The following is a 15,847-nucleotide window of genomic DNA, read 5'->3' as shown; positions in this document are numbered from 1 at the left end:
GATGGAAATGACAAACCACACCAGCATATCTGCCAAGAAAACCCCAAATGGGGTCCGCAAAGTGTCAGACATGACTGAAATGACTGAACAACAAGGATCTCAAAGTAAAATCTCCATTTATCTCTCCATTTAGTAATGGTCTAGTTCCTCTCATTTCCACCCTGCTTAAAGCATCTTTTCTAAGTTCTGTATTGCAGAGTGCAGAACAAAGCAAAAGCAATTGCAATAGAACGGAAAGGGAGGTCACTAAAATGCCCTTTAAAATGTCACCATTATAACCAGAGCATTCAGATTACCGATGAAAATGCCAAGGCAGATGCAGCTGCTGAACCTTTAAGAAAATACAACCCTTTAGTGACCCAGCCAAGTCTAGCTCATTGTTAAATGCTGTCCTTACAATACTTCATTTCATTTTTCAGGTGCTACTCATTCTTAAACCCACCTGCTTCGTTTCTTTTCTTTAAGAATTTAAGCAAGGCAAGTGGCCAGTGGCAAAGAAATAGGAAACAAAATGACAAAAGGAAAAATGTGTCTTCTTTCAAGAGCATCAGGGAGGCAGAAGACAAAACGTGAGGTCAGGGACTATGTGTCAGTCTGCCACTGATGTGGTTGGGACAGCCCCAGGCTTCAGTGGTGTCGCTATGTAGAGGTAGGGCACTGGCCCTCCCTTCCTAGCCACAGACTTGCTATGGCACAGTTAGAATTAAATTTCCTGGGTCCCTGCCCTTCATTCTTCTCTCGCTATTAGGAAACACAGAAAACACCCCAATTTCAATGGTTTAACCCACAGCGTTAGCCTCAAGGCCACATGTGGCCTTCTAGATCCTTAGCTGTGACCTTTTGACTGAATCTGAGTTTTACAGAAAAAATCCCTTTATTAAGGTTAGACTCTAACCATTGTCTTGGTATCATTTGCCAACTTCTCAGGGACATGAAAACCACAATACTACTAAATGCAGCCTGAACTAGATTAAAATGTAGCTTGGAAATATTTAACAAAGCTTTTAAAAATACAAGACAGAGATAACAACCATATATGGCATTCTAAGTCAATATGCAGCCCACAGGGATCTTTATTGTTGTTCAACTGTGTTTGACCCTCCATGAGACCCCATTTGGGGTTTTCTTGGCAACAATACTGGAGTGGTTTGCCATTTTCTTCTCCAGTTCATTTTGCAGATGGGGAAACTGAGGCAAATAGGGTCAAGTGACTTGTCCAGAGTCACACAACTAAGAAGTGTCTGAGGCCAGATTTGAACTCAGGAAGATGGGTCTTTCTGACTCCAGGCTCAATGCTCTGTCCACTGGGCCAAGAAGCTGCCCCACAGGGATCTTTATGTAAGGTTAAGTAGTCCCCATTTCTATTTGAGTTTAACATCACTAATGTAGACTGCCTCACCACTTTTCAATCTCCCATTACTGCCAAATTGGCTCTTTGTCCAAAACTCTATATTAGTTTGAGCCCTGAGCAGCTTGAGGCCTTAGATTAGAATGCCCAGTTTGTTGCAAGTCTGAACTGCTAGTCTGCCTTTGAAGCTGGGGACAGCAAGGGGAGAAGTGAATCCCTATATTGTTCCCCGTTGCATCTGTCCTCTTCCTATAACTACCATTCCTATGTGGCAGTATTGCTTTTTAGGAATAGTTCCCTCCCTTTTCCTCCTCTATCAGGGGTCATCAAACTCTAGCCCAAGGGCCAAATCTAGCCAGGTGACTGTTTTTGTATAGCCTACAAGCTGGAGTGCATAATGTGAAATTGGGCTGCTATCTTAATACATAGACCCAAAGGTATTGATTCTTTCATCCAACCACAAAACATTGCACATGTAGTGTCATCTGTCTTGATTCTATGATCATTCTTTCAAAATCGACTAAGGACTTCTTCGCACTTGGTTTACATCTTTTGATTGCTTGACTGATTCAATCCAGTTACACTGGCTTTCTTCACTACATTAATTGGGGTAATATACTATTACATTATCATAAACCTTGCATTATTTTTATCCATACTTTACATATGGAGAAAAACATCTCCAGACTTACATAGCTAGTAATTGTCTGAAGCAGAATTAGAACTCAGATTTTCCAGATTCCATGTGTAGTATTCCATCTACTATATGACAATACAAGCCACTTGGCATCATTTTGTGTCATAACTTTGGTTTAAAGGGGGCAACATAATGCAAGATGGGCTTAAAACTTGTCTCTTACACTTAGAGGTTATGTGACTGTGATCTGCTTCACAAGGCTGTTCTCTGCCTCAATTCCTTCATGGGCTAGTACAGTAGTAGTGGGATTTTCTCCCTCTCTCAGTGGAATCATCTAAGTAAAATGCTTTGTAAAATTTAAAGGGTCCTAGAAACATCAGGTATCATGGCTGTGGCTAGTGCAAGTACAAACCTATCACCAACTACAAGTAGAGAAATTCAGGCAGGGCACTTGCCCTATTGACCAGGACTCAGAAGCAACATCACTGGATGTGTGGAATAAGGGGATTAGTAAACTAAAATGACTGTTCACTTACTCAGTCAGAATGCCGTCCGCAGTGTCCCTTCCCTCCGGAGTCTCCCAGAATACCCGGACAGTCAGCTTATTGGGTTCTGCTATCCGCTCCTTCACACTAGGGCACTGAATTCTAGGAGGTTCCACATCTGCTCCAGCAATCAAAAAATTCTCATGGTCATCATTAAGGGACAAGGCTTTCAAACACCCAGGGCCAGAGGGGTGGGGGGTGGGGGAAAGGATCCAGAGAGTCCTACCCACTCAGCAATTGTGTTCTTAATCTTGAGCATCTTCAAACATTTCCCTCATTCCTGTCACTGGGCTAGCTTTTCCTTCTCAATCCATTTTTTTTCTTTCCTGCCTTTAGTTTTGTTTATTTATTTATTTATTCATCCATCCATTTATTCATTTATTTTTAACATTTTTTTTTGTAATTTTGAGGTCCAATTTTTCTTCCCTCTCCCGCCTCTTGAAAAAGCAAACAATTTATCAATTACACATGTAAAGTGATGCAAAACACATTTCCCTGTTAGCAACGTTGCCAAAAAGGCAAGAAAAACAATGAAAGTGCTCCAGTTGGCACTCAGAGTTCATCAGTTCTTTCTCTGAGGGTGGACAGTATTTTTCATCACAAATTCTTTTGAATTGTCTAGTATCACTCTCTTGATCAGAGTAGTGAAGTCTTTGACAGTTCAACATCGTTACAATATTGCTGTTATTTTGTACAATGTTCTTCTGGTTCTGCTCACTTCACTTTGTATCAGTTCATATATGTCTTCCAAGGTTTTTCCAAAATAATCCTGCTTGTCATTTCTTATAGCACAGTAATAGTCCATCATAATCATGTACCACAACTTGTTAAGACATTTTCCAATTAGTTGGCATCCCCTCAATTTTCATGGCTTTGCAACCACAAAAAAGAGATGCTATAAATATTTTTGTACAAATAGGTCCTTTTTCCTTTTTTCTGATCTCTTTGGCATATAGACCTAATAGTGATGTTGTTAGGGCAAAGGCTATGCATAGTTTGATAGTCTTTTGGGCATAGCTCAAAATTGTTCTTCAGAACAGTTGGACTAATTCACAACTCTAACAACAGGGCATTAGAGTACTTATTTTTCTACGTCCCCTCCAGCATTTATCATTTTCCCTTTCTGTCATGTTAACCAATCTGATAGGTGTGAGGTAGTATCTTAGAATTGTTTTGATATGCATTTATCTAATCAATAGTGATTTAGAGTATTTTTTCATATGACTATTCATATCTTTGATTTCTTCTTCTGAAAACTGCCTATTCATATCCTTTAGTCATTTATCACTTGGAGAATGGCTCTTATTTTCATAAATATATCTCAATTCCTAGTGCATTTGAAAAATATGTTTAATATATTAATTAATAATTATAAAATTAATAACATAATATCTATTTAACATCTCCTTGGAGTCATGCAGACTCTAGGCCAGCCCCCACCCCAGGGTCACAGACCTCCCCTTCCAACCTCCTAAGGTGTCTTGGACCAGAAAAGTATCTCACCCTGACCTTTTGTTGCTTGTGCTCCTCCAGAAATCAATCTGAGGTGTCATTTAAAGCTGTTTGGAGGGGAATATTTGGAGAGTTTGACTGAGGTGCTTCCTCAACTCTACCATATTGGCTCTTCCCCCATCATTTCAGTTTTGACTAGTGTAACTTAAATAGACAAGCATGGGTCACCAGAGGACAATTGGTCTTTGGCTAACTGGTAATCTATGCTTTAGGCAGCAGTGGGTTTTTCAAGATCTAAGTGAGAGAAGGGAGAGCAGAAAAACTATATATAGTATATCACTGTCCATCACTATCCTGAAAATTAACCTGGAAGCCAGATATCATGGAAATTATCCAGCCTGAATAGCAAAAGTCATTCAACTTCAGTGAATGATTTATACTACGAACTCATAAAATCGTATGGTACAATAGGGCTAGTACAGATTTTTTGAGATTTTCTGCTTCACAGAATTTTAACCTGGGGTCTATGAACTTTAAAGAGAGACAGACAGACAGATAAATGGATAGATCGATATTAGATAGATAAATAGCTATATTTCAATATAATTGGTTTCCTTTGTCTTTCTATGGATTTTATTTATCCATTTAAAACGTTATTCTGAGAAGAGGGAACAAGTTTGTTATTGTTATTATTGTATTAGGCACCTACTATCTGTGAAGTGCTTTACAAATATTATCTCACTTAATCCTAATAACAATCTTGGGAGATAGTTGCTATTATTATCTCCTTTCTATAGTACAGGAAAAGGAGAGAAGGAGAGAAGAAGGAAGGAAAGAAAGAAGAAAGGAAAGAAGGGAGGGAGGAAGGAAAGGAAGGAAGAGGGGAAGAAAGAGAAAAAGAAGGAAGAAGGAGAGAGGGAAGGAAGGAAAAAAGGAATGAATGAAGGAAGCCAAAGCACCAAATACCAAAACAAGGTATTTGCTTTCTTTCTCAGCTGAAACATCTGATTTTCCCTTTCATTTTATCCTCCAGTAATCCAAACCAATTATTGAACACCAGTGGCGACCATTAGTTATGTAAATTACCACAAATTTCCATCAATGGAGTGAAGTGTTGTTACTATGGAAACAGACATCCTTCAAGCTTGAGTCAGTGATGCCACTGGGCCAGATAATTTGAACACATTGAAGCTCGAAGATTCTAATACCCCCTTGGATGCCAACACAGATGGCACATTTGTTACATTAGAAATGAACTCCAAGCTGAAAGTGCTAACTGACATGTAGTTAGGGTCTAATAAAGTCTGAGCAGACTAGAACTATACATAAAATCAAATAATAACATTTAACAATTTAGTGAGATTAAAGCAAAGTCTTACATTTAGGTTCAAGAAAGCAACTACATAAGTATGAGATACAGAAAACTGTGGTTAGGGAACATTTCATGTGAAAAAGATTTAGAGGTTTTCATGGACCACATAGTCAATTTGGGTCTGTTGTATGAAGGGGCAGCCATAAAAGCTCCATTCTGAGAGGCAGAGTGCCCAGGACTATTCATGTCTCTGTCAAAGCCAGATCCCATCTTGAGTACCATGTTCAATTCTCAATAGCACATTCTAGGAGAGATATTAATGAACTGGAGAACTTCAAAAATAGAGTCAACAGGATGGTAAGAAGACCTTGACACCACATTCTATGAAGATCTATTGAAGGAACTGGATATAACAAAGATATAGTGGAGACATAGTAGTTTTCTTCGAAGATCTGAAAAACTGCCAAGTCAAAGGGAAGAGGGAAGGAAAAAGGGAAGGGAACAAGTATTTATCAAGTGCCTACTATGTGTCAGGCATTGTGATAAGTACTTTACAAATATTATGTCACTCAATAAGTGAGATGACAGCGTTTTTGCTTGGCTGCAGAGGGAAGAAGCAAGATTAGCAGATGGAAAGATATAGAGAGGCTTGACTTAAGAAAAACCTGAGTTTAAATCTTGGTCAGACGCTAGCTGTGTAATCTCAGACTAGTCATTTAATCTCTGTTTCCTCATCAATAAAATTACAATAAGAAAGACTAGCCTTCCTCCTTCACGGGGCTGTTATGAAGAAATCCCTTTGCAAACTTAAAAGCACTGTATAAATGTGGGTTTGGGGTTGGGTTTGTGGTTGTTACTGTTTTTCATCACCCAGCTCCAAAATGGAGAAGGATGCCATTTCTCTGGTGCCCCTAAGATTCTTTTTCCCGGCAGCAACTCTGCTCTTAGCTCAACCAAGATGGCTGTTCAGCTATTACTTTTATCCTTTCTCTCATCTCTTCCTTCTTCCATGCCATCTTCTTCTAGATTCCCCAATGCAATCATGCTCCCTCCCCTGCCTCCTTCAAATTCCTTCTCTTTCCCTTCTTTCATGAAGTTTCTCATGGATAGTCCCCAGATGTTAACACTGCCACCACATGCAATTTTACATGGTGTAAGCCTGATTGTGGGGGGACTAATTTCAAGAATAGGAGGCAATCTCATGACATAGAGTGAGTATGGAGGCTTCCCAAGAAGACCATATGGCAGGGGGAGGAGAAGTGAACTGAGATGAAAAGTTGCTTGGGTGTTGTTGGCTTTCCCAGGCACTTGGAATCTTTAGAAAGCCTCTGGCAGCTTCATTTGCTGTAGGCTCTCTGTTACCCAAAGTTGCAAGGCTTTCCAAAAATGACACATAAGAAAACCCAGGAGAACTCCAAGCATAAAAGCCAGCATCCTCGACTATGCAGATATACAATTAGAACCTCATTAGCTCGAAATTCACATTGTAGAAAGTCTTTAAAACATGGGCTCTACATGATCCACTAACAATTAATATGAATTAAGCAGTGGTACAGTACCAATGACAAGGTTTTCATTTCCAAAGTGAATTAAGAAGACAGAGGCTATATAATCCTGGACTGATAGATCTGGAAAGGACATCTAGTTCATATGTTCAGAAAGTTACCAAATTGTGCATTCCCTTGACTGTTACGAGGCCAGTGCCCCAAAGAAATCAAAGGGAAAGGAAAAGGAGTTATATACAAAATAGTGTACATATCTGTATAAACATATTTATAGCAGTTCCCTTATAGTAGACAAAAATGCAAATTAAAGGGGTCTCTGTGTAATACCTAAACAAATTGCAGTATATGAAGGTAATGGAGTATGACTGCACCATATAAAATGGTGAAATGGACAATTTCAGAGTATACTGGGAAGGCCTCTATGAACTGATGCAGACTGAAGGTAGCAGAACTAGGAGAACAATTTATTGAATGATTACATTATAGAGAAAAACGATTTTGAAGGAAAGTTCAAAAAAATACAATGATAAACAAGAATTCTAAAATAAGGAAGATGGAAACATGCCAACAACTCCTTAACAGAGAAGTGATAAACTGAAAAATGAGATATAAATTTTTGGACTTGACTAATGTGGGAATTTGTCTTGCTGGACAATATAGCTATACATGGAGAGATCTGGAATTTTTTTTTTCTGGTCAGTGAGGGCTGGGGGAGTTGGAGGACAGATGAAAAACAAAAAATACTTGCTACCAATTTCTTTTTTAATTTTAAGAAATCATCTAGCTCAACCGCTTCATTTTACAAATGAGGAAACTGAGGCCCAGTGAGGAAAAGTAATTTGAATAAGGTTACCCAAATAGTGAGAGAACCAAGATGGAAACCAAAGCAGGTAATTGTCATGGTAGCTAGTGTGTTGGCAGTTAGTATGCTGGATTTGTAATTAAGCATACATCAGTTTAAATTCTGCCTCAGATGTTTACTAGTTGTATGACACTACATAAGTCACTTAATCTCAGCCTTAGTTTCCCCATCTGTAAATGAGAAGTTTGGCTTTGAAGGCCTTTCCAGTTCTAGATTTACAAACCTGACTCCTTGTCCACTCCCTTGTTAAACTCCCCTGCTTTTCAACTGTCTGATTTTTGTATTCCAATGTGCATTTATCAAACATGACACAATGAGGACTTCGAGGATTTTTAGAAAACAATCTACCAGACTCAGACTTTTACTTTCAGCTCCAATGATTTTTGTTTGTCCAAATGAATCTCTGCAAATAGCACTGTGGACCCCAGGCAAACTTCTGAAGGAATCGTCTTTTAACCCAACACCATTAAGTCAATTGAAATGCTAAAGGATCCTCCATATCGCTGTATACACCACCTTCTATAGGAAGCTCTGCTCGACCTTCTAGCTGGCTAGCTCCTGTCTTCTTCAAATCAACTTGAGCTAGATGGCTGATGCATCAATGTTGTATCCCCCTCTTTCCTAGGGGAATACAAACTCCTTGAGGGCAGAGGCTGTTGGGGATTTTCTCTTTTCCTCTCTGACATCTCAGAGATGTACCTCATAAGTGCTTCATAAATGCCTGGTGATTAAATTAATACTAGAGCTGTATTGAGGCCACAAAAGTATTATTTATTCTGGTGTTCAAGAAAGACTCAGTGGGCACAAAGCAGTCCCTGAAACCAAGCCAGTTTGTATATTTGCATTCCCAAGAACAATTAAATGTTTGTTCTGGATATGTTTTTTAAGGCACACATAGTTTCATTGCCTAAGGCTTTAAAATTTCCTTCAAAATTTCTTTTAAAAAAATCTTTTTTTTGGCTTGAGACAAAATTGCTGGGCTATATATCCAAAGCAGAGTTTCCAACCAAGTGCTTTTTTCAATCTTTGCTGCCTAATTACTGTTGTGTAAATCAAGGGCATACTTTGTTTAAAAGGATTAAGAACAGGGGAGGGAGAGATGGGGGGACTATGAAATAATTTCTGCTGAAGTCTAGGTCTACTTTTAGCTGGCAGTAAAGATTGTAGCTGTTTATTTGTTTTGGTTTCTGAAATAACCAGGCATTTATGCAAGCTGCCAAAAGTGATCCTAAGTCTGTGTGTGGTTTGGATGAGGGAATTCATTTTAATTCGTGGCATTTTCAAATTATCCAGACCACAGGGCTGACCACCTCAAAGTACAAAACTGATCTCTTCTCTCCGTTTTGGACCTCAGAATGCAGTCCAAAATGTGGCAACATGCATTGTCCATGCTTTATTTGCGGAAACCTTGCAGCTATACACACAGCCATGATGTGTCATCTCCCAAAATAGGTCCAGAAGCTGACAAAAAGAAAACAACTCTATTAGCCTAATTCCATATATTAAATTACAAATGATTCCCTTGAGGAAGAGGGGGACAACAGAATGGGGAGTAGATATACTTCACATATCTGTGATCAAAATCAGGAAAGAGTCTGCCCATCTACTTTCTCATTTTCCATCTTTCTCCAAGTGATTTTAATAATAATTATAATTGGCACACTTTGTGTTCCAGACCCTTGCCAGATAGACTGAAAAGGCTATGAGCTAAAAATCAACCTCCCCCTCTAAAGCAGGGATGGCTCCTAAGTTCTCTCTTTTCCCTTGGTAATCTTCCAAGGCCATCTGGTTAGTTTTAGGACATGTTTGCTTATGTTTTTAGAACAATCAGCACTTTCCTCCTCTATTCTGTGAGTTCTGGAAAGCTGACCAGGACTGAACGCAGAAATCTTTGCCACAATTGGTGAGGCAGAAAGCTTCCACAAGCTCCCTCTCCTCCATTCCCTTTTGCCTAAGAGGGGAGAGAGTTTTCTATGATCTTCAAGATTTGAAGGAAAACTAGAATGCACCTACCAAGTCACAGAGCAGAAATTGAAAGCTATTTCCACGATGACAGACAAAATAAAGGGAAAGGGGGCACCATTTGGACCTCAACATCTGGACTTCATTCACCTTTCTCAAATGAGCTACTCCTGAGAATGTTTGGTATCTAAAGCTTTTCTCAACATGGCTCCAATCCACCTTTCCAGACTTTGTGTACCTTGGTCTCCTTTGTGTATTGTGTATTGTAGCGTGTATTGTATGCTCCAAAATGGCTGTTTTCCCTTGTTACCTACATCTCTATCATCCACTGAACGGGTTTTACCTCACCCTAAGCGAGTACCCAAATAGACCTTGGCCTAAAAGCCCCAAGGTCTCCCAGTGCATCCTGGGCCATCTCCAGTCATCCTGAAGAATATCTAGATGGCTCTGGAGGAGAAGTGAGGGTGGTAACCTGCACAGCCCTTCCTCACTCAAAACAAAGTCAAGTGCAAGTCATGTCATCACTTCTCTGATGGCATGGTCTTCTTCAGCAAAGAAGGATGAAAGCAGACAGACATCTCTTAGAATCCTTGTGGTTGCTGCTCAGTCATGTCCGACTCTTCATGACCCTGTGGACTATACTCTCCATGGGGTTTTCATGGCAAAGATACTGGAGAGATTTGCCATTTCTTTCTCCAGTGGATTAAGGCAGACAGAGGCTAAGTGACTTGCCTGGGTCATACAACTAGTAAATCTCTAAGGCCATATTTGAACCCCAGACCAAAATTCCATCCACTGAGCCATCTAGCTGCCCCTTGGAATTGTAGCTTCCTCAAAGCTCAGGTCAAATGCCACTTTCTACCTGAAGCCTTTTCTTGTTACCCACCCTCTCGCTCCAGTTGCTAGTTCTTTCCACCATACCCTCCCCCTCCAAAAAAAGTTTACCGTGTATTTATTTTTTATAAATTATACAATTATGCCTCTCTCTCTCTCTCTCTCTCTCTCTCTCTCTCTCTCTCTCTCTCTCTCTCTCTCTCTCTCTCTTCCTCTTTCTCTCTCAATAGAATATAAGCTCTTTGAAAACAGAGATTTTTGTCTTTGTATCCCCAGAGCCCAGTACCTGGCACAGAGTAGGTGCTTAATAAATGCTTGTTGCTTGAAAGGAACCATTCTACTTGTATCCATCAATGACTTTTATTTAATCAGGAACAAACAGATTTCATCAAAGGTCTATGATGTTACCATTGTGGGAACCCTTCTACCAAGCTTACAGTCTAGCCATGACTGAATAGATCAGTTTCAGAGAATTGCTTGAGGCTCAGAGAGGTTGTTCATGCTCACATAGCTAGTACCTCTCAATCCACTGTTTTGTCCACTCTACTAAACTGCCTCTCTAGCAGTTAAAAATGATTCATGGAGAAGGGAAGTAAAATATTTTTTCTTTTTTCCTGTCCAAAACAAAAGGAAATTGTCCACATTGTTCAGTTAAATACCTGACAGAGGCCGTGAAGGAAAGAACAATGGATCTGAGTGATGAATTAGGCCTGTCATCCATCTCTGCTAAACTAATTGAGGAGGTAATCACACAGGTCACCTCCATGAGCTCAGGGGTAGAGCTATGACAGAAAGGTTCTGACCCTAACTTTGGGTTGTTCCAATCAGGAGGCCGTGGGATCAAAGCCTCCAACTGACACTCCCATGGTCAAAAGCAGAAGCCGCTCTTCATTAGTCAGTCTGACCATACCTTACATAATCGTAGATTTAAACCTGGAAAAATCAGAAGACCATACGTGAGCAGTTGTGGTGGATAGAATGGTGGGCCTGGAGTCAGGAAGGCCTAAATTTAAATCTAGGCTCAGATAGTTTTTAGTTGTGTCATCCTGGACAAATCACTTAAATGCTGTCTACCTCAATTTCCCTACCTCCTAGGGTTATTATGAGAATCAAATGAGGTATTAAGTGCTTAGCACAGTGCCTGGAATACAGTAGGCACTTAATAAATGCCTTTCTCTTTCCTGCTATAGAATCCTAGATCTAGAATTTGAAGGGACTTCAGAGGGTCATCTAGTCAAACCCTCTCATTTTAGAGATGAATTAACTGAGGCCTAGAGAAGTTAAATGACTTGCCTGAGGACACATTGAGGAAGGCCTCAGCAATCCTTTAATCTAAACTCCTCATTTTACAGATGAAGTGATTAAGGCCCAGAGAAGTTGTCAATCAATCAATCAATAAATATTAATTAAGCACCTACTATGTACAAGGCACTTTCAGGAAAAGGGAAAAGACAGTCCCTGCCCCAAAGGAGATAGTCTGATCCTGTAGAGAGCATGCGATCTACCATGTACAAACAAGCTATATGCAGGATAAGTGAGTTAAAGGGGATCAGGAAGAGTTTCCTACAGAAAGTAGGATATTGGCTGGCACTTGAAGGAAGCCAGGGGAAGGGGAGATGAGGAGGGAGAGCGTTTCAGGTATGAGGGACAGCCAGTGAATGTGGGAGATGGGAGTATCTTGTTGGAGGAACGCCAAGGAAGTCAGGCACTGGATATGTGAGGTGGGGGTGTAAAGTCTAAGAAGCCTGGAAAGACAGTTGCAGAAGAAACATGTTATAAAGGGCTTTAACACCCAGTAGGGTTTTATATTTGATCTTGGAGGGGATAAGGAGTCACTGGAGCTTAGGAGGTGATGCAGACCTATGCTTTAGGAAGGTCACTTTGATAGCTTGAATGGGGGATGAACTGGAGTAGGGAGAGGCTTGAGGTAGAAAAACAATGGGCAGGCTGTTTTAGTAGTCCAGGGGTGAGGTGAAGAAGGCCTGTACCAGGGGATGGTAGTGTCAGAGGTCTCAGAGGAGAGATGGAGGCATATGTAGGAGATGCTAAAAGGTAAATTCAACAGGTCTTAGCAACAGATAGCATATGTGGAGTAAGGTAGTGGGGTGCAGAACATGACACGCAGGCTGAGACCACAGAGGACTGGGAGGTAGGTGTTATGACAAAACAGAAGCAAACAGAGGTTAAGTGATTTGGCCAGTGTTCTAAGTGTCTGAAGCTGAATTTGAACTCAGGTCTTCATGACTCTAGGTCCACTGCTCCATGCACTGTGCTACCTAGCTACCCCTGGAAGTAAAGCTACTGATAATGTGCTACAGAAGTATAAGCTAAGTACAGTGCACAGAGAGCTAGATTTGGAGTCAGGAAGACCTTGATCAAAATTCTACCTCTAACCTTTCCTCTGTCGTTGGTCAGTTGTCTGTCTCTTCATGACCCTATTTGAGTTTTTTCTTGGCAAATATACTGGAGTGGTTTGCCACTTTCTTCTCCAGTTCATTTTACAGAGGAGGTAACTGTCTCTGTAAAGACAATAGCAGAGAAACAAAATATAAACCTATATCCCTAATGAACAGTGATACAAAAAATACCAAGTATTAACAAAAAAAGTCACAATAATATACTAAAAAAATGATACATTATGACCAAGCTGACACTAGGAATGTAGAGTTCATTCAATATAAGGAAAATCTATTAATATAGAATAGACCTTATTAATGATGAAAACAATTTTAAAACATAATTATATCAATACATGTTGAAAAAACTTTTGACAAAATCCAGCACCCACTTCTGTTAAAAACACTAGGAATAAATGAACCTTCCCTTAATATGGAAGGTAGTATTTATTTAAATATGACAGCCAACTTTATAAATGCTGGAGAAACGTAAGAGGCCTTTTCGATAAGATCAGGGATAAAGCAAGGATGTCTACTTTCACTATTACAATTTTATATAGTTCCAAAAATGCTAGCTTTAGCACTATGAAAAGCTAAGGAAATTGAGGAGATAAGAACAGGGAAATGGAAAGCACAATTACTGTTCTTAAAGATGACATAATGGTCTACATAGAAAACCCAAAAGAGCTAGCAAAAAATTACTTAAACAATAAACTCATTAATTCAGTTGAAGAATATAAATCCACATAGAGCATCGGCATTTGTGCATGTTATCAACCAAACTCAACAGGAAGAGAAAGAGAAATTACATTCAGAATAACTACAGACTATACAAAATGGGTAGGAGTCTGCCACAAAATATACTATGGAAAGCCAACTACAAAATATTCTTTAAAAATACATATTTAAATAATTGGACAGATATCAATTATTCATGGGTAAGCCATGTCAATATAATAAAAATGACAATAATGTTTAATAAGTTTCTTTACTTATTCAATACCATACTAATCAAACTACCAAATGATTATTTTACCAAGTTAGGGGAAAAAAACTAATTAAAAAATTCACCTGGAATAAAAAAAATTTTCAAGAATCTCAAGAGAAATGATGAAAAACAGTAAAAAGGAAAGGGACCAAGGAATATCAGATCTCAAGTTATATTACAAAGTAAAACTCTTTTTATAGTTGATAGAAAAGTTGATTAATGGGACATATAGGTATACAAGATCCAAAACCAAATGAACATAGTAGCAGAAGAATAATAAACTGAAAGACTAACTATTGGGATAAAAACTCAACATTTGACAAAAACTATTGGGTAAATTGGAAAGCAGTCTGGCAAAAACTATGTCTAGATGAACATTTCATATCATATACCATCATAAACTCCAATGGATCATAGCATACAGAAAAGTTTACATCATAAATGAGAAAAAAAAGAAAATGAAGTACTTTGAAACAAAAAGTCTTTGCCATAAGTTTCTCCAATAATCTCTGACATCCAACAGATATAAAGAACTAATTCAAATATTTAAGAATTAGAATCAATATCCAATACTTAAATGAACAAGGGATATGAAGAGGTAATTCTCAAAAGAAAAACAAGTTATCAATAACTATATGCAAATATACAGCAAATTATAAACAACTCCTATGGTCCACCAAAAACCCATCATAGTGGAAAAGATGACAAAAAAGGAAAATGGCAATTTGGGCAGGATCTCTGAGGAAAGAGGCACACTAACGCACTGCTGTTCAATCTATGAAGTGGTCCTACAGTTCTGGAAGTCAGTTTAACTATAGGCAAAAAGTCACTAAATTATGCATACCTGTTGACCTACTAAACATATTCCTCAAAGAGGCCAAAGAAATATAAAAATATTCGTAGCAGTAATTTTTGTTGGAGCAAAGAACCGGAAACTCAGAGAAATTCTCTCAGTTGGGAAATGACTGAACAAATTACAGTACATGAATTTAAATAGAATTCATTGCTCATTAAAAGATGACTAAGGGGACATTTTCAGAGAAACCTGGGAAGACTTGTGTGAAATAGTACAGAGTAAAGTGAGCAGAATTTTTAAAAAATGTACAATGACAACTATACCATGCTGAAAAACAACTTTGAAAAATTTGGGAACTCTCATCAAATTCAGCATTGTTGTTCAGTCACTTTCAGTCATGTCCAATTCTTTGTGACTCCATTTAGGGTTTTCTTGGCAGAGATCCTGCAGTGGATTTGCCATTTCCTTCTCCAGCTCATTTTACATATGAGGAAACTGAGGCAAGTAGGTTATTTGCCCAGGGTCACACAGCTAGTAAGTGTCTGAGGTCAAATCTGAACTCAGGAAGATAAGTTATCCTGACTTAATCAATACCCAGCACTCTATGCGTTATGGTACCACCTAGCTGTCTGGACCAATACAATGACCTACCACGACTCCAGAGGACTGATGAAGCATACTTTGCACCTCTTGACACAAAGCTGATGAACTAGGGATGAAGAGGCAAATACTTTCAGACATGGCCAGTGTGTGGACGTGCCAACTTATTGCAGTGGAGAATTAGTTTTTTTGGTAAGATTTTGCTCGTTTTTTGTTTTTGTTTTGGATGAGAAAGAATTGAGAGGAATAGGAAGCTGGGATTATCAGTGACAAAAAAAAAAAAAGGAAAGAAGATCATCAATGAAACATTTAAAGAAAATTCATAGAATATATCAGAAGGTGGTTTAGAAGACAAGAAGACAAAATGAAGCAATGTGGAACTAAGGTGATGGATTGCATAAATACTTTAAAAGTAGCAACAATGTAAGTGAGGCAACGGATGCAGCAAGCAGGAAGACCTGACTTCACACTCTGTTGTAGATGCCAGGTAAGATATTTAAGCTCAATAAACCTCAGTTTCCTAATCTGTCAAATGAGGGGTTGGATTCACTGGCCTCAAAGGTTCCTTCCAGACCCTAATCTGATTGTATAACCCCAAACAATGTTTAAT

General features: G+C 39.0%; 1 protein-coding gene across 2 annotated transcripts in view; it reads right to left on the bottom strand.

The window, feature by feature from the left end:
* The window catches only part of SRPX (sushi repeat containing protein X-linked), a 103,664-nt gene that overhangs the window by 17,455 nt on the left and 70,362 nt on the right, over positions 1–15,847 (bottom strand). For both annotated transcript variants that reach the window (XM_072615170.1, XM_072615171.1), the window contains one exon: positions 2,522–2,648. In XM_072615170.1, the coding sequence (XP_072471271.1) occupies positions 2,522–2,648 (127 nt within the window). The remainder of the gene's footprint in view (positions 1–2,521; positions 2,649–15,847) is intronic.

The sequence above is a fragment of the Notamacropus eugenii genome, chromosome 5 (genome assembly GCF_028372415.1).
Source record: "Notamacropus eugenii isolate mMacEug1 chromosome 5, mMacEug1.pri_v2, whole genome shotgun sequence".
Classification (NCBI taxonomy): Eukaryota; Metazoa; Chordata; class Mammalia; order Diprotodontia; family Macropodidae; genus Notamacropus; species Notamacropus eugenii.
Note: the sequence above shows the minus strand (reverse complement) of the source record. Positions and strands in the feature narration are given on the sequence as shown.